Source organism: Neomonachus schauinslandi, chromosome 10 (genome assembly GCF_002201575.2).
Source record: "Neomonachus schauinslandi chromosome 10, ASM220157v2, whole genome shotgun sequence".
NCBI classification, from domain to species: domain Eukaryota; kingdom Metazoa; phylum Chordata; class Mammalia; order Carnivora; family Phocidae; genus Neomonachus; species Neomonachus schauinslandi.
Window position 1 is genome coordinate 47,822,249 of NC_058412.1, and position 22,182 is coordinate 47,844,430.

Here is a 22,182-nt window from a genome sequence, read left to right on the forward strand (position 1 = left end):
GTGCCCTCTCCTCTGACAACACCCCGCTAGTTCCCGGTATCACAGTAGCTCTCTGGTGGGCCTCTAATGAGTCTCAGAAATGAGATTTGCAAAAAAGACAGTGAAACGGGATACTATGTGGAGGGGAGGCCTAGGGGACAGGGAGAGGATGAATCAGGCTCCTCTTAACCAGGGAAGTGGGGTCTTGGGGTCTGCTGCCGGGAGACTATTCATTCCAGCAAACCCTAAGAGGGTCTGTTGTGTAGCTGGCCAAAGTTCAGTGCCCCTTCACCAGTCTGTGACATCACGTTTCAGCAATTGCCATGCTTAAATGTCTCAGTGGAATTCACACACGGGAACTGTGGGGAATGAACACTACTGCTCCTGTTTATATTTTTCCCGTGAAATACTATTTAAGCTGTAAATTGAGCTCTTCCATTCTAGACAACAGCAAGTAAGCTGACGCTGCAACCTCATTGGCCTTTTGCCATTTGACTACCTCTGGGCACCTGACCGGGGATCCAGGCAGTTGCGCTGATGGTTTATGCAGTTGAAGTGTGTGTTGCGCCGGGTACCGGGCTTAAGCTAGGCACTGAGACTCTGAGAAGACACCGAGTTGCCTCTGGGAGTGTGCATTACAAAGATGTCCTTCCTTCACTAGGAGAAAACTGACACTCTGAGAAATCACTCTGAGAGAGATTAAAGAGCTGAAAAAGCAGTAAGAGCAAGGGGGAGAGTAAAAGAGGTATATTCTGTGCGGAGAACTCCTTGAGAAGAGGAAAGTCATAATTCAGGCAGCAGGGTCTCCAGCTCCGGCCATGCAGACTGAGGAAGCCCACCATCAGCAGCAGGACAGGCCACTGGGTGGTCTGTAAACACAGGCCTGAGGAATGTTTACTTTCTGGAAAGCATGTTTGTCTCTCCTGGGCTCTGGCTGTTTGGCAGCCCTGGTCCCAGCATCCTCCATATGTTCCCTTGGAGGCTAGCATCCCCTCTGGGCACTGTCATCAACAGAGACCACATGACTGTATCCTTCCTCACTCAATCCTCTATCCTTGTTTTCCCATCAAGATCTGCAAGGAGCAAACTCAGAGGCCAACATCTGCTTGCTTAATAGAGGGGGACATTAAGTCAGTGAGTGGGTGGTCACCACGGGGTTATGTTGTGCCTTGTCAGAGATTCAAAAGAATAGAAGATGCATTACTTGCTCCTTCCTGAGAAGCATCTCATAAAATGTTAGAAGTGATTATAAACAAGCCATTTTTTTTCAGGTCACCAGACCTTTGTATATGCTCTTGCCTCCTCCAAGGAAATATGTTGCATACAGCTCTATATAGATGTACACACCAACTCATCCTTCAGGGTCACATTTAAATATCACCTCCACTGGGAAACTTCCCTGGCCTCTCTGCCCAGGCCAAAATGGCCTCCCGTCTGCTCCATGCCTCCTACACGTTGTAACTTTCCTGCCACACACAACACATTGCATCTGCACTACAATACAAGGATAAACCTCTCCCTCTAGACAGACTGCTTCACAACAGGGAGATACTGAGCTCTTACCTGACACATCGAAGGGGATCACATATGTTTATTGAATGAATGAATAAAAAAAGGCATGAATATACAGGTTTATACGTGTAGAGAAGAGAAGACTGCACCCATTGTTGGCAGTAGGTCTGAGAGTCCTGGATAGTGCCATGATATAAAAGCAAAGCAAAAGGGTGGCGGGGAGGACAAAACAAAGCAGAGGCTCTGAAGCCAGACGGCCAAGTTCAAACCCAGCACCACCACTTGGTGGATGAGTTACTTGACCTCTCAGTCTGTTTCCTCATTTGGAAATTGGGGGTCATAACAGTAGCCTGCCTCAAAGAGTTGGTGAAAGGTAAAATGAGTTCATACACAGAAAGCACAGAGAATGGAGCCTGGCATTTCTCAAATGCTCAGTATGTTAGCTAGGTGTTTCTCTAAGGGAACAGAGTAAGAGAGAGGCTTTCCCTTTATCTCCTCCTGTATTCTTTGAATTTTTACACCAAATAATTTGACAATAAAACAATAAAAAATAAAAATAAGATCAGAACTTCTGCTTTCAGCCAAATGGCAGACTAGATATCCTGATTGATGATCTTGAAATTAAAAAATTCTGGATATGATACTATATATGCATGCAAACTTCTTTTTTTTTTTTTTTTTTTTTTAAGATTTTATTTATTTATTTGAGACAGAGAGAATGAGATACAGAGAGCATGAGAGGGAGGAGGGTCAGAGGGAGAAGCAGACTCCCTGCCGAGCAGGGAGCCCGATGCGGGACTCGATCCAGGGACTCCAGGATCATGACCTGAGCCGAAGGCAGTCGCTTAACCAACTGAGCCACCCAGGCGCCCTGCATGCAAACTTCTTAAATGCATTCATTTTCTTGCAAGAAAGTCAGGAATACTGAGGTAAAAAAAATTTTTTTTCAGATTTTATTTATTTATTTGAGAGAGAGAGAGAGAATGAGAGAGAGAGCACGAGAGTGGGGAGTGTCAGAGGAAAAAGCAGACTCCCTGATGAGCAGGGAGCCTGATGTGGGACTTGATCTTGGGACTCCAGGATCATGACCCGAGCCAAAGGCAGTCACTTAACCAACTGAGCCACCCAGGCACGCTAGGTAAAAATTTAAATGAGGTCAGGAATTCTAATTATTGGACAGAGTAGTGAAGCTAGTTTTTGTTCTGAGGGTATTTGATCTTGACTTTGACTCACAGGTTAAGGTACAGGGCTAAGACCCAAAGCCTAGGACCTTCCTGTCGTGGGTTGTCTAACAGGATAAATTTTCTTAAAGTTGAGAAGCAAAGGGCTACACCCTCAGTGTAAAAAAAAAAAAAAGACCTGTAAATAAATGCCTGCCCTTCCAGGGACCATAAGGAAAATTGTTCATCTCTAACCTTGGTGCAGAGTAAATAGAAAGAAAAAAAAAATCTGAAAGTTTGCAGCAGAAAAGGAGTCCACACATGGGTACGCAGGCCAAATTCGTATCAGTTGATTGATCTAAAAAAAAAAATCTCACACAGAAATCTAGTTCACAGTGGTCCCAGCCTGGAAGTGTTCCCAGGTTCTTGGCAGAAACTATTGCAAATCTTGGAAGGAACCTACCTTCCACCCAGGCATCAATGAATTCTCACAGATAAAGTTCCAAGGAAAATAAGCAGGATGCAGTCAAAATGAAACAGATAATGAAACAGATCAGTGTGAGTGAGAACCTGCAGAGACAGACCCAGGGAGACTTAAGTTATTGGAGTTAACAGAGACAGAATATAAACTATGTGTATTATGTATAAAGAAATTTAAAAAAGAAGCTATAAAGAAGAAGCTTGAAAATATGAGGACCAAGTGAAAAATACAAAGAATGATCAAACATGTTGAAAAATAAGCAAGTCAAAATTATAAAAATGAAAAATAATAAGAGTTGAAATGTAAGTTAATAGACAGTTCTAATAATAGATTAGATATGCAGGAGAAAGTCCATGAACTGGAAGATTGATCCAAAATAAGTATCCAGAATGTAGCACAAAGACACAAAAAGACAGATTTAAGAGAAAAAAACTAAGTTGTCTAAGTTAGTAAATAAGTGGTCTCTTTTACCAAATTTAAATACTGCAAAATTGCAGTCCACTCCAAGTTCATACCAGTCCATTCTGAGAGTACAAATTATTTACTAAAAAATAGAGATCTATCAAAAGATTTTTCCCACAAGTGAAAATATTCCTAAGAGCAATTCAAGAATTCCAAAATTAAATTGTGCACACCTTAGAGCTTTCATTGTTTACTTTGTGCAGTTCCTCTCTTGCCTTTTTAGGGTTACGTTTCAGGGTCTTTTTACTTACCAGATTTGTATTAAAAAATTATCATTTTCTAAAAGCTTCAGAAGCTCATATTTTGGGATGCTCCATTAAAAAGATTGGCATTTAAGGGGCACCTGGGTGGGTCATTTGGTTAAGCTTCTGCCTTCGGCTCAGGTCATGATCTCGGGGTCCTGGGACTGAGTCCCGCATTGGGCTCCCTGCTCAGCGGGGATCTGCTTGTCCCTCTCCCTCTCCCTTTCCCTCTGTGATCTCTCTTGCTCTCTCTCAAATAAATAAATAAAATATTTTTTTAAAAATATTTGATTAAAGATATTCAATTAATTTTAAACAAAATGCAACCAAGACTTAGAGGACTCAGGGGCAAAAAGTTTAGTATTATTATGTAGGTTAATTCACAAAACAGTTTGTCAAAGGCTTAAACACTTCCAAAATCCTACTGAAGTATACTTTTGTATTCATTATCAACTTTACTAACAAAAAAGAAAAAAATTAGTTCAGTTACTCTGCACCTACAAAAATTTTTGTAAATTTCAACAACTTCAGCTTCTATTTTAACTGGTAAAATACCAGAGCTTGTTTGGCAAGTTATACGTCTCCAAGTATATTTCTGTTCCATAGGTTTCTTATTTTCATAAGGACATTATTTTTACCACATAGTATTCATATTAGTATCAAAACAAAACAATTTATCTTCACTGTCGAAATTTGAAATGAATTCATGATAATATTAACAATGTCAGTTGTTTCTACTTCCCAAAACTTTGATTCCATGAATTATATTATGAAATAATTGAACCATTATTGAAATTACCTGATTTCCTATTTGAAAAATCTGATGACAGTGATATAAAATTAGAATCGTTTAGCTATTTGCCAAGTCCTCTGCTAACTGAGCCAAGATACTAATAGCTATCACTTGATCTTTTGTACATGCACAAGAAAAATTAGAACTGAAATTTAGTGAAATTAATTTAGAACAGTCATTTAATCTAAATGAAAAGTCATGCTTCACAGAGTAATGGGCAAACACATCATTTTCACTGCATATGTCAACGTCTTTGGACGCATTTGGCTTAAAGTAACTACTAACTTTTTGGTGTGGATGTTGCTGCTTCTTTAGCAGATTGGTGTTCTCTGGTTTCCACATGTTCAGTGGTAACACTGAGGCTCCATAGAAGGTAAATGTCTACAATCCCTGTGTGCAGGTCACACATTCATCATTAATTTTAATGAAAAGCAGAAATCAAGCCTATAATTTTTCATTAAACTTACACTTTTGTTTGTTTATAACTTATTGCTATCAAAGAGCTTTTTTAAGTAAGAAAGCACTATCAGCCAATCAGTCAATAAAATAAATAGTCGTGGATTTGCATGTACAATAAAAGGCAAAATCACAGTAGCAAGGGCGTCCAAATTACTCTATACAGTAGAATTGTTCAGCCTCCATTCTGCTCATGTTAGTGATAATTTTCCAGGCTTCACATCAACCCTGCCACCCATGCTGTGGTGACCTGGGCATTACAAGGCTGCAGGCAGAGGACACAGCATAACTGTTTATCAGGGGGTTGACGGGACCAGCAGCTTTGAACAATAGTCCCACCACTACCTAAGTCCAAGTGCACCTCATTTCATCAGTGATTATCCCACCTGAAGTACTTGAGTGGGCAATATTATCAGGGCTGGGATTAGAGTAGGGCAAGTGAGGCATTCACTTTGGGTGCAAAATTTAAGGTGGCACAGGTAATTCAGCAATCAAAATAAAAAATATTTTAAAATATAAAAAATGAATGCAAAAAATCTACACTTAGCAGAATATCCAAAGACAGGATCCAACTCTGCACTTGTACAACCAACAGTGAGTGCCTCACTCACAGGATCCTGCCTTTATCTGATGAAAAAAGGAGGTCTGTGGGAGAAGAGAGGCTGCCCTGGAGGACAAGGAGAAGGAGGTGGGAACATGCCATTCTCTGAACGCCCCCCTCACCCCACCCTTCCATCCCAGTTGCCTCTGCTTTAAGTTTTCATGCAAATCTGGACCCACCTCTACAGGCAGAAGCCTTCAGGATACTGTACTTGGTTTGGATCTTTACTGCTTTTTTTCCCCATAGTTCGTTTCAGGCCTTAGTCATGTGTACTTTTATGGCAGCCCTGGCTGGAGACTCTATATCTGAATCACCTTTGAACCACATGGATCCGCTGATCACACATGGGGCAGGATGGCTCAGACATCAGTTAGCTACATCTCTCCTTCAGTTAACTCTAAATTGTCCCAGGCTCTCAGCTCCATCTGTCTTTGCACCTATTTCTTATGGTTTTGTTGACTGTGCCATTGCTGTCAGCTGGCACTTTTTTAAAATGAATCCGACAATGCTGTGAATCTATGTTGGGCTGAGAGGCCAGAAACTCGTGCTTCTTAGAACTGTGCATAACATAGTGGTGGGGACTCAAGGGGCTTTGCCATTAACAAAAATGTTTTGGTAGTATGTGAACTTCAGGTCACTTCTGTTGGCTGCTCAAAGGCCTCTTTGGTTATAGTTGTGTGATGCTTGAGCTTAGTTGAGTGGACAAAGTTATGGTCACGTGATCTGTCTAAATGAGGGTTTTGATGATTAAAGAAAGGTCCTAGGAGAGAACCCCAACTGATGCCCCAGCAGGTGTTCTCTGAGATGGAATGGGGTGGGAAGTAGGAGGGGAAAGGATGGAGCAGCCTCTTGTTCAGAAGAAGAGCTGGAGGGAGATGCCACGTAGTGAGACTGAATTCTCTACATAGCGGTCAGCGTGGAAGTTAATCAACAAATACTTATTGAGAATTTGTGTAAGGGCTTAATGTCAAGAGATGGGAAATTCTGAAGACCCAGGTCCAGTGAAATCCTTCCTGCAGGATGATCCTGGATGTTTGTATCACAGAAAACACTGAGCAATAATTATTCCCCCATAATAGTCTCACATATGTTCAGACTGGGAAGAATGAAGGTAGAGTAAGAATGTAGTTCTCCTACTGCATTTATTTTTATTCAACAACCATTTATGGAGCCCCTGCTATCTACCAAGAAATTTCAAATTCATTTATTCAATTAAGCTTTCATTGAGTTTTTACTATGTCCTGGGCACTGAGGGAAGCCAAGGAAACCAGCTTGAAAAAGTCACAGCAACGGCCATCTGCAAAAGATCTGTCAAGGATGAATTAAGAAAAGGTAGACAGGCAAATAAACTGAAATGTGGTCCACACAAGGTTAGAGATCTTCACAGCAGGAAAGGCAGGGCACCTAAACCCAGTCACAGGACATGATAAATGGGCCAAGCCATGAAAATAAGTAGGAGCCAGCCAGAAGATCAAGGAGTAAAAACATCATGGGTTAGTGACCACTGTACTCAGACAAGGGGCTAGATTCTGGAGTCATGAATGGCGGCTGACCACTTTACTAGCTCCTTGTGGGCTATAAGATCTATCCACCCAATGAGCTTTAGTCTTAGAGTCCTCCATCTGCCAAAGCTAAAGAGTGTTTCTGAAGAGTACACCATGTTCTCCTACGGTTTTTATTCCTCCTGTTCTTCACTTCCTATCAACTAGACCAAGGATCAACAAACTGTGGCCCTAGGCCAAGCACGGCCCCCACCAGTTTTGTAAATTGTCTCACTGGCACACAGTCACGCCCAAGACAGTTGCCTTGTCTGCTTTCACACTACAAAGGCAGAGTTGAGTAGTTATGACAGAAACTGTGTGGGCCACAAAGCTTAGAATATTTACCATCTGGCCCTTTACGGGAAAAGTTCGCCAACCTTTGAGCTAGACTACAGCAGCCATGCTCTCAGCTGTCACTATTCCTTGTCATTTGAACCCAGGCGGATGTAGTCCCTTGACGGAAACCATCCTGGGAGGGAGTGAGTGGGGATGAGGGAGAGTGGGGACTGGAACTGGAGGGAGGGCCTGGGAGGTGAGATCTCTTGGCAGAGGAAAGACATCCTCTCTGCCAGGTGATTTAGGGCTAGTATAAGAGGACATATTATGAGGATACTGGGGCTTATCAGAAGATTGGATTCTGGGCGCCTGGGTGGCTCAGTCGTTAAGCGTCTGCCTTCGGCTCAGGTCATGATCCCAGGGTCCTGGGATCGAGTCCCACATCGGGCTCCCTGCTCGGCAGGAAGCCTGCTTCTCGCTCTCCCACTCCCCCTGCTTGTGTTCCTGCTCTCGCTATCTCTCTCTCTGTCAAATAAATAAATAAAATCTTAAAAAAAAAAAAAGAAGATTGGATTCTTCTTCACTTATTGTTTCACTCTGCCTTTAAAAAAAAAATGTGCAGCCTTATATTTTGCCAGATTTCAGAGACTCTATGGAGAGTTCTTTTTATAAAGCATGATCATGCAAGGGGAGGATAGCACCTCAGGTGTTTGAGCTGGGAGGCCACATACAATTCAAATCAGAGCCACCAGCCCTCCGTGGGACTGGAACAACCTGAAGTGGAGAACATAATCCACATCCCACACAGCCCCCGGACCCCTTTCTCTGGCAGCCTGATGATTAATGCATAAACCAGAAAGACATTTCATTGACTGCCTTCTGGTCTCTTGAGCACAATGCAGTCAATAAATATTTATTGAATCCATTTTCCCAAGGCTTGCGGCACTTCCTCAATGATAAGTCATAACTGAATAAGCAAGAATTGTTCAGGTGGTTACAAATAAATATATAAAGGTATGTTAATGGAATCCAAGCTAGGAATGGTCAGCAGGAAAGAAAATATGCATCCGTCTACGGACAAGTTATCCCAGGGGTACTAGATTTGGGGTGTAAGAAAGAAGCATGTCACATAAGCTCCAGAAGTGAGGATTTCCAAAGAAAGAAGGAAGAAAGGTAAAAAAAGAAGAAAGGCATAGAGAAAGATCTACAAATGACTCTATTTTGAACAAATGAAAATACAATTTTTAGGGCCAACCTTTTGTATTCTCTCTGGCTTTATGCGGGTAACACTTTCATTTGTCACTGAAATGGCTCCTCCACTCAAGAAATGGCAGAGTTAACTGAAATGGGCTCCCAAATTGTAATTTTTGCAATAAAGTTAAAATATGACTTTCTGCAACCTGTTTGGAGCTATAGCACCAGTATGCCGATGCAGTTCCCCTTAAGCCCCAGTCACGTTCGATTTTGAATGGTGTATTGCCAATTTGGGCACGGGCATGGGTGTTAAGGTACATTTATTTAAGATTGAATGCTTAGCCTGGGTTAAAAGCAAATTAAAATCTTGCATGTGAGATAATATTAAAAGGGGGCGATGTAATTAGCACATTCTCCTTTGTGCAGTCTCCTCAAGCTCCTGTGGAGCCTGAGAAGGCACAGCTACAGTGAGAGCAGAAGCCTGGATGGTGCTGGCAAGGAAAGGCTTCTGCATGGCTAGGTGTCCAGCTTTGTAGGGGGAAGATCTTGCCTCTGGGAAATGATCCAGTAAGCCAGCCTACAATTAATGACCATCTAGGTCCAGCCCTTCACCGAATTGGAAAGGACATTAGTAGCTGCACAGTTCACCTCCATTGGCTCTGATTCTGCATTCTCTGTCCACCGCCACTCCATGACTGAAGAGGAAATCAGTGCTCCATTGGCTTCAGGCAGCAAGAAAGAGGCAGATCCAGGAGGGAAATCACGACGTCTCAGGGTTCTTTTCAGGAGACCACCCCAAGGATGGAAGGGCATCAGGTCTATGGTCCCTTAGGGTAACCTAAAGAAGACAGACAATGTTTGATTCACGATATTTTGAGAGTTGTCTTTGCCCTTCTGGTGCTGTAGACAATAGCTGAATGATAGGCTTTATGGCCACCAACTCAACCGAGGAAACTTGCCCAAAGATTTATGGCTTACTGCTCACCCCCACCAAAATATCTGTTCCAAGTCTCTTCTGAATTCCACTCTCTCCTGACTTCTAGACCGCCTGCCCATTTTTTCCAAAAGAGGCAGAAAGAAGAGATTCTGAGGGTTTTCTTCTGGAAGGTTATCACTTCTAATCATATATGTGAAGGCTGACATGAGGTACCCTAGTATCCAACCTCCACACACTGAACAGCTTGAGTGGCATCACTAGAAAAGACCAGAGAAGAAAACCCAGGTCGCTAGCAAGAAAATGTGAAGAAAGGTGTTTTAAAGTTTAGAATTATAAAAGGTCACTCAAAGAAGCCTTCACAAAAACTGAGCCATCAAGCTTCCCAGACAGGGAGTCAGATCTGATCATAACATGAGGAAGAGAGGAAGGCTCTGAATGCTTCTTTCCCTTCCAGCTGGATGCCCAGCAGACTTGTCCCAAATCCAGCTAAATGCACCTCTTTAAGCGCCTCCAACAGTCCCCCTGCCATACCAAGACTTGATTACCTCTGCCGCCTCCGTGAGGCTCTAAGGCATTTATCAGATTACCACTTGAGGTCACATATCCTACTGTCGTGTTTTGTGGTTGCCTATTTATGCGCCTACTCTCCCCAGAGAAATTAGAAGCTTGGAGCCGAGAAGGAAAAGCTGTGTTCTGCATGCGGCAGGTGCCCAGTGCGAATTTGTAGAGCACATGCTGAGTGAAATTGCTTTACTTATAACCGTGGCCCCAGTTCTAGCCTACAGATCCTAGGAGTCCAAAGGGTGTAGAAAAAGAATTATGTGGAATTATGTGCATCCAGCTGACAGCTGGGCTGCTATTTGTCTGCTCTTTTCCGAAGTCTCCATTGGCCATTCCGTCCCACAGAAGCCAGAAATACCTGCATATCAGAGAATCAAATGTAAGGTTTTGTCTGATAATATTTAAACCCCAAAGGCAGTGTGAGACATAATTTCTACTCTGACAAAGGATACATATTTTAAGGGATGGATCCATAAACTTTGCAAGAAAAAATACACAGTCAGATGCCTTTTAAAACGGAGGATTCAGAATTGATGTGATTGTAATTGATATGAAATGTTGATTGGAATATTTATTCCTAAGATCTCTGCTACATTTCAGAGGTGGCACAAATTCAAACGTGTGGACACACTCATTCGGGGCTCCATCCTGGGGGAGAGGACATGGGGGAGTGGCTCCAAGTCCTGAGTCATCATTCACGTTTCTTCCCCCTTCCTGCAAATGAGGTTTCATCCACCCTGGACTTTAATATACCCAAGTGTGTCTGTCTCAGCAGGTGGAGACTGTTTCTCCCCATGAGGCATGCCTTGGTAGCCACACACTGACTTCTAGATGTTCAAAGAACGGATGAAGATTTCACCTGGAGCTGATGTTTTCTCTTAGGCTACTTCTTTCTCACACACACACTCATTGTTCCTCACATTGTAGAGACCAATATAAGATTGTTAGCCTTTTCAATTGCCACATAAGAACTTTTAAAAACCACTATTTCTATCAACATCATTCCTTAATCCAAAAAGGATAAAGACAGCCTTTATATTGAATAAATTGACAACATTTTATTTGTCCTTCTAATTCTACTGTATCCCTCTGATCTATACTTGGTTATCATGTCCCCGGCATGAGCATTCTAATGATGAAAACGTCTCTCCTGGAATGTTGCTAGATGGGTTCTAAATATTTAAAAACCTGGTTGTCTTTTCCTATGGATTTTAGGGTTTTATGTCCTAGGAGTCATAAAATTTAAGGATAGAATATGCAAAAAGGATCAGAAAATAGTAATAAAAATCATCAGAAGTCAAAGGTTTCCCTGGAGTTTTTCGTTGGTAGGGACAATGCTAATTGCCAATGCAAATTTTGGTGACCAAATCAGAAATTTATCCTTTCTTCTCTGTTCCAGGTACATGGCCATCATCCATCCCCTCCAGCCCCGGCTGTCAGCCACGGCCACCAAGGTGGTCATCTGTGTCATCTGGGTCCTGGCTCTCCTACTGGCCTTCCCCCAGGGCTACTACTCAACCACAGAGACCATGCCCAACAGAGTGGTGTGTATGATTGAATGGCCAGAGCATCCCGACAAGATTTACGAGAAAGTGTGAGTAGGAATGACTCCCCAGTGGTGCCTTCTTTGTCTTTTCTTGTTTCTTCTTTCTTTCCATGCTCTTTTGTTGGTTGGGATTTAGTGTCTTTCTGTAAGCATTTCTTCATAACCACTCTGATATCAAGTTGATGTGTCCATCATTATCAAGGGACTCTTATCTCCCAAATACTACTCTGGACTTCAAATGAAAATTAGAAAAATGTGGGACCTGGATCCTGTTATAGCCTACCATCCAGGTGTTCTTCCATCTCCTCCGTGGGTTACCAGTGACTCTGCCCTGCCAGTGTCTTCATTGCTTTGCCTGGGAGCTCTTTCCTCACCTACAGAACGCCACTCTGCCCTCTTGCTCAGCATGCCAGAGGGGGGGGGAATTATCCCCTGCTCCCAGCAGCTCTCAACAACAGATAGGAACCGGTGTATGAATACCCCAGCTCCCTCAGCCCACAGGTGGAATGTCTCTGAGGTGTGTGTTTTACACTGTGTCCAAGGTTTTGTGTTGGGGTGAAGCTCCAGTCACCCCAGTGGCAGCTGGCTCGATGACACACCCTTCCTTGTATCACTGCCCTACTCCCTACTGGTGTTTCTTTCTCCTTCTAACTAAGTCACTTGCACTTGAATCTTTATCTCAGGATATGCCTCTGGGGAAAACCAAGCCACAGCACCTATCTTCCAGGGTTTTCTAGGTGGAGAAATAAGATACACATTCAAATGCATGGGAAGGCAAAGCCAGTACAATGAGACCTTATGAATGACAAGTTTCCCTACAAAGCAGGCCTGCTTATCTTCGGGGGCCTGACTGAGCTCATTTAAGGGTTTTCAAAGAAATCCTGGCAATTTTCTCCAAGACTTCTCCTAGAGGCAACACTGAAATGGCTTATTCTTTGTTTTGTTCTGCTCAGGTAAGTGGCAATGTGACATTTATATTACCATCAGTTTTCTGGGCTCAGAGCACATTGATAATGTGGGTCCTTTTGAAAGTTCTCTATAATCCTCCTATCTCGGGTTTATTATGTGAATCATAAAAGAACACTGGTGTTAATAATCAGGTGATCTATGTCTTAATAACAAGATTGCCATTACTAGTTATGTGACTCTGGGCAAGAATCACAGTCCCCCCTCATTGTTAAAATTGAAAGCGACAAAGCACCGCTTCCCATAAACAACTGCTATGAAGCACAAATGAGATCATGTATCCTCCCCTTGTAAGCTATTAAATGCCATAGGAAAGGTAAGATAATGTTATCGAACCAAATTCATCAGATAGCGGTAGAATCATTACAGGCCTTTAAACTCACTAGATGGTAACACAAGACACTACCTGTTGACCCCCAAGATCCGACTGTCTGAAAGCCTGCTGCGGAGAGTTATGCTGCTGCACCTGTTCCATGGAGCACGGAAATGGGGCTCGCCAGCAAGCAATACATAAAGCCCAGACTTTGCCTTCCAGACACAGGCAGTGGGATTTAATCGATCAAGCAGTGGGGGGGATTAATGCTCAGCCTAGAAGCAGACATTGAAAATTATTCTTCCAAATGAAACTACAAGCCTGAGTGGGGTCTCAGCGGGAGGAAGAACATAGCTTTACAAGCTGTACAGGGCCCCCGAACATGTTCGAGCCAGAAGGTTCCCTCAAAAAGGAAAAATGAAAGCCCTGTGAATTAAAGCCCATTCTAGAAACTGCTTAGAAACTGCCTTTGATTGCATGGTCTGTTAGCTCAGCTCTTGGCTCTCATGATCTTTTCCAAGTCTGGTTACCTTCCTACAGTTTTGTTTCAAAATACAGTTAGTTTATCCTCCAACAAATTCAAAGTTTAACATGGAAACAAAGGTATTTCCACAGATCTCTGGAGTCTTGCCCAAGAAATAGTAGTTTTTAAAGTTTGAACATTTTGCTGTCTTATGCTTGAATATTTTGCTGTTTTATGCTTATTAGTGACTAAGAAAGCCCTTTGAGACTCGATACAGCATATGCCGGATTGTCTTATTTCCTTGCAATGAGAATTTAGGGTAGCTGTACTGGATGCACGGTTAGGTTTGCCATCATTGTTTATTTCATGATTTTTTAAACTTCCTCTTTCTTTTGTTTATTTTTTTAAATTTTATTATTTTTATTAAGTTTTTCATTTTAATTCCAGTATAGTTAACATACAGTGTTATATTAGTTTCAGGTGTATAATGTAGTGATTCCACAATTCTATATATTACTCAGTGCTCACCATGCTAAGGGTTCACCTATTTCACCCATCTCCCCATCCCCTCCCCTCTGGCAACCATCAGTTTCTTCGCTATAGTTAAGAGTCTCTTTCTTGGTTTGTTTCTCCCTCTCTTTTTCCCTTTGCTCATTTATTTTGTTTCTCAATTCCACATATGAGTGAAGATGAATGGATAAAGAAGATATGAGACACAGACACACAGACACAGACACACACACACTGGAATATTGTTTGGCCATAAAAAAGAAGGAAATCTTGCCATTTGCAACAAAATGGGTAGAGCTGAAGAGTATAACACTAAGTGAAATAAGTCAGTCAGAGAAAGACAATACCATACATTTATTTCTTGATTTTAACCTTAAAAAAATGAGTCTGGAGAAGAGCATCTGATTTTATCTACTCAGGATGTGTAAAATGCTTATGGATACAGTAGTAAGTTAAAAGAACCCATATTTGTCATCCACATATGTGCTGTGAAGCAAATGTAACTCAAGTGCATAGCAAGCTTTATGTAAGTCTATTTCCTTTTTGTCAATATCCTTCATAATGTATTATGATATACTTTTAGAGAATTTCAGTTTTACTAGCTGTAACCTAAGTACTTCATTATATTGTCTTCTGCTAGAACCGATTGCCATTTCCACAGCACGCAATAATCCCAAATTTGAAACCAGGAGGAAACTTTGTTTAAGGCAGTGTAATAATTAGGTTAGGAACATGGGTTCTGGAGTTAAATGAGGGATCAACTCCCAGCCACATCACTCTCTAGTTGAGTCATCATGGTCAAGTTATTTAAGCCTCTAAGCTGAATGGAACATTCCACATAGAGGTATTAAGAGAAGCAAATAAGGCACATGCTTAGCCCAGTGCCAGGCACATGGGAAGAGTCTGGTGAGTATTAACTACTGCCATCAGCATCAGTCATTGATCTGGGTGCATGGGTAGATGACTGGCAGCAGACAGTATGGTGGGCAGATGCTTAGGCCCAATTTGCCTGATGAATAATTTGTGCCAGCTAATTACATAAAAAGGTTTTGTGAAAAATCTTAGATTGCTGCATTTGCCTTCTGGCTGCATGGTGAACTTCCATCCCTGATCATTCATCATTCAGACTCTTTATTAATACATGGATTAAATTAAGCACTATTAAAGAAAGGCAATCCAATAAAAGAACAGGCAAAAGTTTTGAACATGCACTTCACAAAAGGAAGTGTCCAAATGACCAATTAATATGTGAAGAGGCACACAACTTCATTTGTCACCAGTGAAATACAAATTAAAACCATAATGACATCTTACTGCACACCCATTAGACTAGCAAATGTTAAGAAGTCTGACTCAACTAAGAATTTAGAACTTTTGGTGAAATTAGGAAACGATGAGAACCTTTGTAGACTGCTAGAAGAAGTATACATTGATAAAACCATATTGGAAAACATTTTGTAGTATCCAAAAGAGCAGAAGCTCTCCATACACTATAACCCCACAGTTTCGCTCGGGGCTGATTGCCCTAGAAGAATGCATGCATGTGTGCACCCAAATACAGCTAGCGTGTGGTTCAGATCAGCATTGTTTGTAATGCCCCAAACTGGAGATATTCCAAATGTCCATCATCAGTAGGATGGCTATAAAATTGTGACACAAGCATGTAACAGAATACTATGTAATTAATAAAATGAACAAAATGTAGCTCCATGCAACATGGATGGCTCTTACAAAGTTTTAAAACAAAATGAACAAAATGAAAGTACATCTTCAAGAGCACATCAGGAGGTGGTAAAACTATAAAAGCAAACAAAGCAGTAGTCACCATGAAAGTGAAGACATGATTCTCTCTCATGGGAGGGAAAGGGGTATGATCAAGAAGAGACACTTAGAGGTGCTTCTGAGGGGCTGACACTATTATATTTCTCGATCTCTGTGGTAGTAGCATGAGTGTTGGCTTAAAAATCATTCATAATACCGGATAATTTTGTTCATCCACTTTTTCTGGAATGTATGCTTCAAATTTTTTAACTGTAAATTAAATGCTATTCAAAGGATTTTGCTTTTACAAGCTCTCAAGAAACTGCTCTCATTGGGATAACCCCAAAAGTTCCTTCCTAAGAAATTACCTTTTGAGATGTGGAGATTTGCTTAGAATGATATTATTCATAAGTTTTTACCTTTGAATAAGCCAAAGTATGGATGGACCCCACTTCATTCTCATGCTTACTTGACCCTGTGCATTTTGCCTTGCTGACTTCTATACTTCAGCCCACCTGGAATTTTCCCAACTGGTCTAAGAGTGTATGGGACAAATGCTGTCCTTGGAAGGAGTGGCAAACATTAAGCAGAGCATAAGACCCAGACAGTCTCCACAGCTCCCCCCCCCCACCACCCGCCTTGCTGCTATTCATAAGCATCCACCTCTGGGCTATAAAATGTTACCAAAAGACTTGGTCAGTTTCCTGGAAAATCATTTAAAACTTTATTTTGCATTTTTAAAATGAATAGATTATGGAGTCTACAGAAAATTCCTCTAATTTCTTTAATCATCTGTATGCCCATCATTCATGAAAGGCTCTAACATTTTGATGAATATTCTTCCAGTCTCTTATTCCCTCTCTAGGTAAATACTGTTCTTAGTTTCTTTTGTGAGTGTCTTACATAGATACAGGTCAACACAAATATAAGTTGTTTCCCTCTCTGTAACATAAAATGTAGCTTTTTATGCACCTCATTCTGTATCCTATTTTTAAAATTTAATATATCTTAGAGATATTTCCATATTAATTCATGAAGAGCTCCTCTATTCTTTTTCTCAGCTACACAGTACTCCGCGCTACAAATGTACAATGTTATTTAACCAATCACACTTTAGGTGGACTTTGGATTATCTTCAGCCTTTTGCTATTACAGAGTGCATCCGTGGATAGGCTTCACATATATCATGCAAGGCTATCTATAGCAAAAAAATTCCAAAAATGGAATTGCTGAGTCAAAGATATATAACATTTTAATTTTGGTATTTGCCTTCCATATGGGATGGTACTAATTTACATACTCACTAGCAGTGTATGAAAGTCCCTGTTTTTCTACAGCTTTCCCAACAGAGTTCTATATTATCAGGCTTTTAGATTTTTGCCCATTATAGTTAAAATTTGCATTTCTCTTTTTATGAGTAGGATTGAATATCTTTTCATAATAGGAGTAATTTGTATATACATCTTTTTATCTGCTTATTTCACTTACCATATCATAAATGATTTCCTATAACATTAAACTTGTTTCTACAAACTGCTATGAATATATACATATGCACATATGTTTATATGTGTTCATAATTAATAATTTGGGGGGCACTTGGTTGGCTCGGTCGGTTGAGTGTCCAACTCTAGAGTTCTCTCAGGTCATGGTGTCGGGGTCGTGTAGATCCAGTCCCGTGTCAGGCTCCGCACTCAGTGGGAAGTCTGCTTGAGATTCTTTCCCTCTCCCTCTGCTCTTACACTCTCTCTCTCAAATAAATAAATAGACCTTTAGAAAAATTAATGATAATTTTGTTAACTAATCTGCCCTTTGAAAATTGATTACTCCAGTGGGTTCTTTCAGCTGACCTAAGATAAAACACTAAGCTTTAAAAGAAGCTGCTTCTAGCTATATCCTTAGATCCCTGCGGGGACTGCTTCAGTGCCTTCTGCCATCCCCTGCTTATGTTTACAGTGCACGGTTATAGAAAATATCCTAATGTTGTAACATTCATGAAAGTGAAGATGTGGGCTCGTTATTAGTGCAGTAATATCATCATCCGTAATTGAGTGTTTGCCACAATTTGCAAGCTGGTGAACTGTGACGCTGCCCAGGAAGTCCTATGAAGGGGGAGTACATTGACTGGTTTCATGGGTGACCAAAAGTGACTCCTATTGGTGGAGAAAAATACACGTGAGAGGAGAGGAAAGTGTAAAAAAGAAACATTTGGCTTTGAAAAATACATCGACCTCCCTGTTCTACTAAAATGAGGAGGAATGTGCCAGAGCTTTCAAAGTTATTCAGAGCCAGGCCCACTCTGGAGGATGCTGTACAGGCTGTCAAGTTGCAGTGGTCCCAGAAGGTTCCAGGGCAATGCCCCCGAGGACAAGGAAGATGAATGAATTTCTTCATCAGAGGGCCCATCACCAAGGCCAAGAAAAAGTCTGTAATGAGGATGAAAAATGAGAAAGACATCCAAATGAATGAGCTTTAGACAGTGGGGGGATTTCAGTTTTCCTGAATCATTTATTAATATTGGTTATATATCATTTTCTATTAATGAAACTTCTACGTACCTAACTTTGCAGTAGAACTGTGTAGCAAGAAGTAAGACATGCCTATTCTGAATTCCAAATATTACCAATTATTCTGGGAAAAGAGTCTATGCCAGAAAACAGCATCATTCGTGACTTTAATTACCTGGAAATTTTGTGGATGTGAACATGAATGTGTATATATATGTATCTAATATAATTCTCTATATGTACCAGTTGTAAGAAAGACTATAAAAATATGTGTTGTTATTTTTTGCAGCATTTTGTCTTTTATATTTTACAGCCCATCATCAGAAATTAGCTGAAATTTTATATTTATATGTATCTTTTCATTAATATTAATGAAAATTGAAAATCAGCTAATTGACAGAGTATGAAGGGAAAGGGAATGTCAGAAAATGTACCTGGAGCATTACTTCTCAAATTTTCCACCTTCTTGATTATTTCACAAATAATAAACGAAAGAAAAGAAATGTGGATCCTTTGCCAAGCTGCTCCAGGCCTTGGCCAAGGGGGTGTCAGCATATTTGTGTTTCCAGGACTGATTGTTTATGCTAGCTGTTATGATTAATCTCCTCCCCTGACACCTGCTACATTTATAGATACAGCCCAGGGCCCCTGGTATTGTCTTGGCTGTTGATGAAAAGCAGTTAAGCCAAGAATGAAAAGTACATTGACACTTCAGAGAAAGATGATTGCATAAAAATAATCCCTTAACCTTAACTCCCAGAAAGAAATTAAAGTGAGCAAAGAAGGAGGAGGAGGAAACTTTAAAAAAAAAAAAGCCTACATTAATATAGAAACTAAGAAGGTTGCCATACAAATGCCAGAAATTTCACTACATTTCTGATAGATACTGTGCAGATAGAGCCAAAGAAGAGGCAGCCACCACCAAGGACTGTCATAGACAAGACATAAAATAACAGCCCCTAATTCGGAGGGGAAAGTGTAAGCCTGAGAAAGATGGGATGCCCTAGTTTGAGGTTCTTTTGGGCTGCCATAATCAGCTTCCAGAGGTAGCTGCTCTTAGACTGGGCACAAGGTGCCCCCAGGCCAGAGAGCGTAATTGACAGTAAGATAAAAATGATGATTTCCTACAAAATTGTGAATATCAAATTGACACAGCTTGAGGGGATAGGAATGAAAATACTGTTCAAGAACTCCATATGGTTTTGAACTCTTGAAGAGCTTATAGGGTATTTGAAAGAATTTCTCTGCACAAATTTTGGTCCCAGTGCCTTTCATAAATGGAGTTCTTGCTAAGTTATTATACACCCTTGGCACAATATAATTGTAAAAAAACTAACAAAACCCAGAACTCCAAAAACAAACCTTCAGGCCAATTCCATTTACAAACATATATGCAAACATCCTAATTAAAAGTCACCAAAAAATCAAAATGATTTTAAAATAGCAATGGTTTGTTTTTGAGCATGACTTTTTCCAGCAAATAAGGTTAGTAAATTATCAGGAAATCTGTTATATTTCGTTTAATTAATTGGTCAAAGGAAAACATCATATATTTGTTTCAATAAATGTCAAAATAAATTTGTTAAAATATAATATCTATTAAAGAAAAAAGTAGCTTATATCAGCAATAATCCTTGAGAAAATAAACGTATAACAGATCTCCTTGACAGCAGAAACAAAATTAAAACACTTTGAATATTTAAGAAATAAGAGTATATGAAGAAAATTAAAGCATTATGCTATTTTAGACTTTACTGAATAGCATAAGAGAATATTTGAGAAATACATTTCACTTGATTCAAACGCTGGGAATTATCTAAGGTTCATATAGGAAACAGTCTTCTTCCTATCTCTTTTTTTCCTATTTGTACACCAGTATTCATAACAGCATTATTCACAGTAGTCAAAAGGTGGAAACGCCCTTCTATCTTTACATAATTCCATAAAGCTATCAGTTCTCCACAAACTTTCCACAAGTATGTTTAGGTAACTGATAAAGCAAGTCATTTAAAAAGAATAAGTGGATAAAAATCGTTCAAGGAAATATTGAACAAGAAGAATTATTTTTGGTATCAGCAAAATAATGAAGAACAATGATAAGAAGTGACTCGCTCTTCCAGATATGAAAATATCATTTCTGGGGATAGAATTAATCAATAAAAAAACAGAACAGAAATCATACACCTGTACACACAGACAGAAACCCAAGACTATAAAATGTTGTATTTAGTATATGCTACAGATGGCATGTCTAATCTGTAAGGATTATTCCATAAATTTGGAGGGAAACCTGATCAACCAAAATTTTGTAGAATTCTCTAACTCAAATGATTTTATAGGCAACTGCATAAGCCACCACTGCCTGCAGCTTGGAGAGTCACAATATATATTAGCACACTGAAGCCTCTGAGAGGCTTTCCATTCAAAAATGTTTTCATTTTATTTTCATAGGAAATACATTCATGTGGTTTAAAAAAACAGTGTAAAATGGTAATCAGGAAAATATTTCTCCCTCTAGCCACTGTTCTTACTTTCTGGTGAGCTTTTTAAAGTTTCCTTTATGCTTATCTTAAAAAGTTTGTGTATGTCATCTTACTGTTCTCTTTCTTACACAAAATAGATAATACACCCTATTCTTGTTTTTCCATTAACAGCTTATCTCAGATTCCTTTCTCACCATATGGAGCAAGCATTCTCATTTTTTTTTTTTTACAGCTGCATAGTATTCCTCTTTATGGAAAAATATCATTTATTTATCTGGTATAATTTCAATGTATATTTGAACTGTTCCTACTGTTTGGCTACTTCAAATTACATTGCAATGAATAGGCTCCCCGCCCCCCCCGATTAATTATTATAGTAAAGAAACCTGACAGTTTTGCTTAAACCTTATGTTTCCCAAGTTGATCATAAAATCCTTCTTTTGATTAATCCCATCAACATCCCACAGAACTTTTGTCCATAAAACATATTTTGGGGAAACTCTGGGCTAATCATAAAGCTGTATTTCTTTCTCACAACTTAAGACCAATATAAATTCCATGTAAATTGAGATGGAAAATAGATTTTCCCAACACCAAAGGCAAATCCACAATGGAAGAGATTTCTGGTTTGAATACAGATATAAAGATATAGATATATTTCTTAAATTCTGTATATCAAAGAAACCCCATGAAAATACAGTGTATGAGACAAACCACCAATATAATTAACATAGAGAAGCTCTAACTAATCAATAAAAATAAAGGGTATTTTTAAATCAAAACACTAACAGTGCATAAAAGAATATGAAAAACTGTATTCCAGAAGAGATACAATTTTCTGTTTATTTGATTGGCACACATTAAACTTAATGAAAATGCTAAGTATTAACAAGGTTATAGGGAAGATGAGCACTGTCTTCAGGAAGACAGTTTGACAATATCAATCAAGATTCTTAAATATACACTTGATTGTTTCTTAAATTCCACATATGAATGAAATCCTATGGTATTTGTCTGTCTCTGACCTATTTCACTTAGCATTATACCCTCTAATTCCATCCATGTTGTTGCAAATGGCAAGATTTCATTCTTTTTTACAGTTGAATAACATCCATTGTGTATATATCTATATATATTTATATATACGACATCTTCTTTCATCAATGGATGGACACTTGGGAGCAAAGGGAGAGAGAGAAAGAGAGAAATCAAGAAACAGATTCTTAACTATAGAGAACAAACTGATGGTTACCAGAGGGGCAGGGGTGGGGGGATGGGTTTATTTGGTGATGGGGATCAGGGAGTGCACCTGTTGTGATGAGCACCAGATGATGTATGGAATTGTGGAATCACCATATTGTACACCTGCAACTAATGTAACACTGTATGTTAACTAACTGGAATTAAAATTAAAACTTTAAAAAATTAAATATACACT

At 39.9% G+C, this 22,182-nt stretch overlaps 1 protein-coding gene across 1 annotated transcript in view; it reads left to right on the plus strand.

Annotated features, from left to right (window-relative positions):
• Nucleotides 1-22,182, plus strand: part of TACR1 (tachykinin receptor 1) — a 152,029-nt gene that overhangs the window by 58,900 nt on the left and 70,947 nt on the right. The window contains exon 2 of the mRNA XM_021699208.1: nt 11,595-11,789. Coding sequence (XP_021554883.1) covers nt 11,595-11,789 — 195 coding nt within the window. The remainder of the gene's footprint in view (nt 1-11,594; nt 11,790-22,182) is intronic.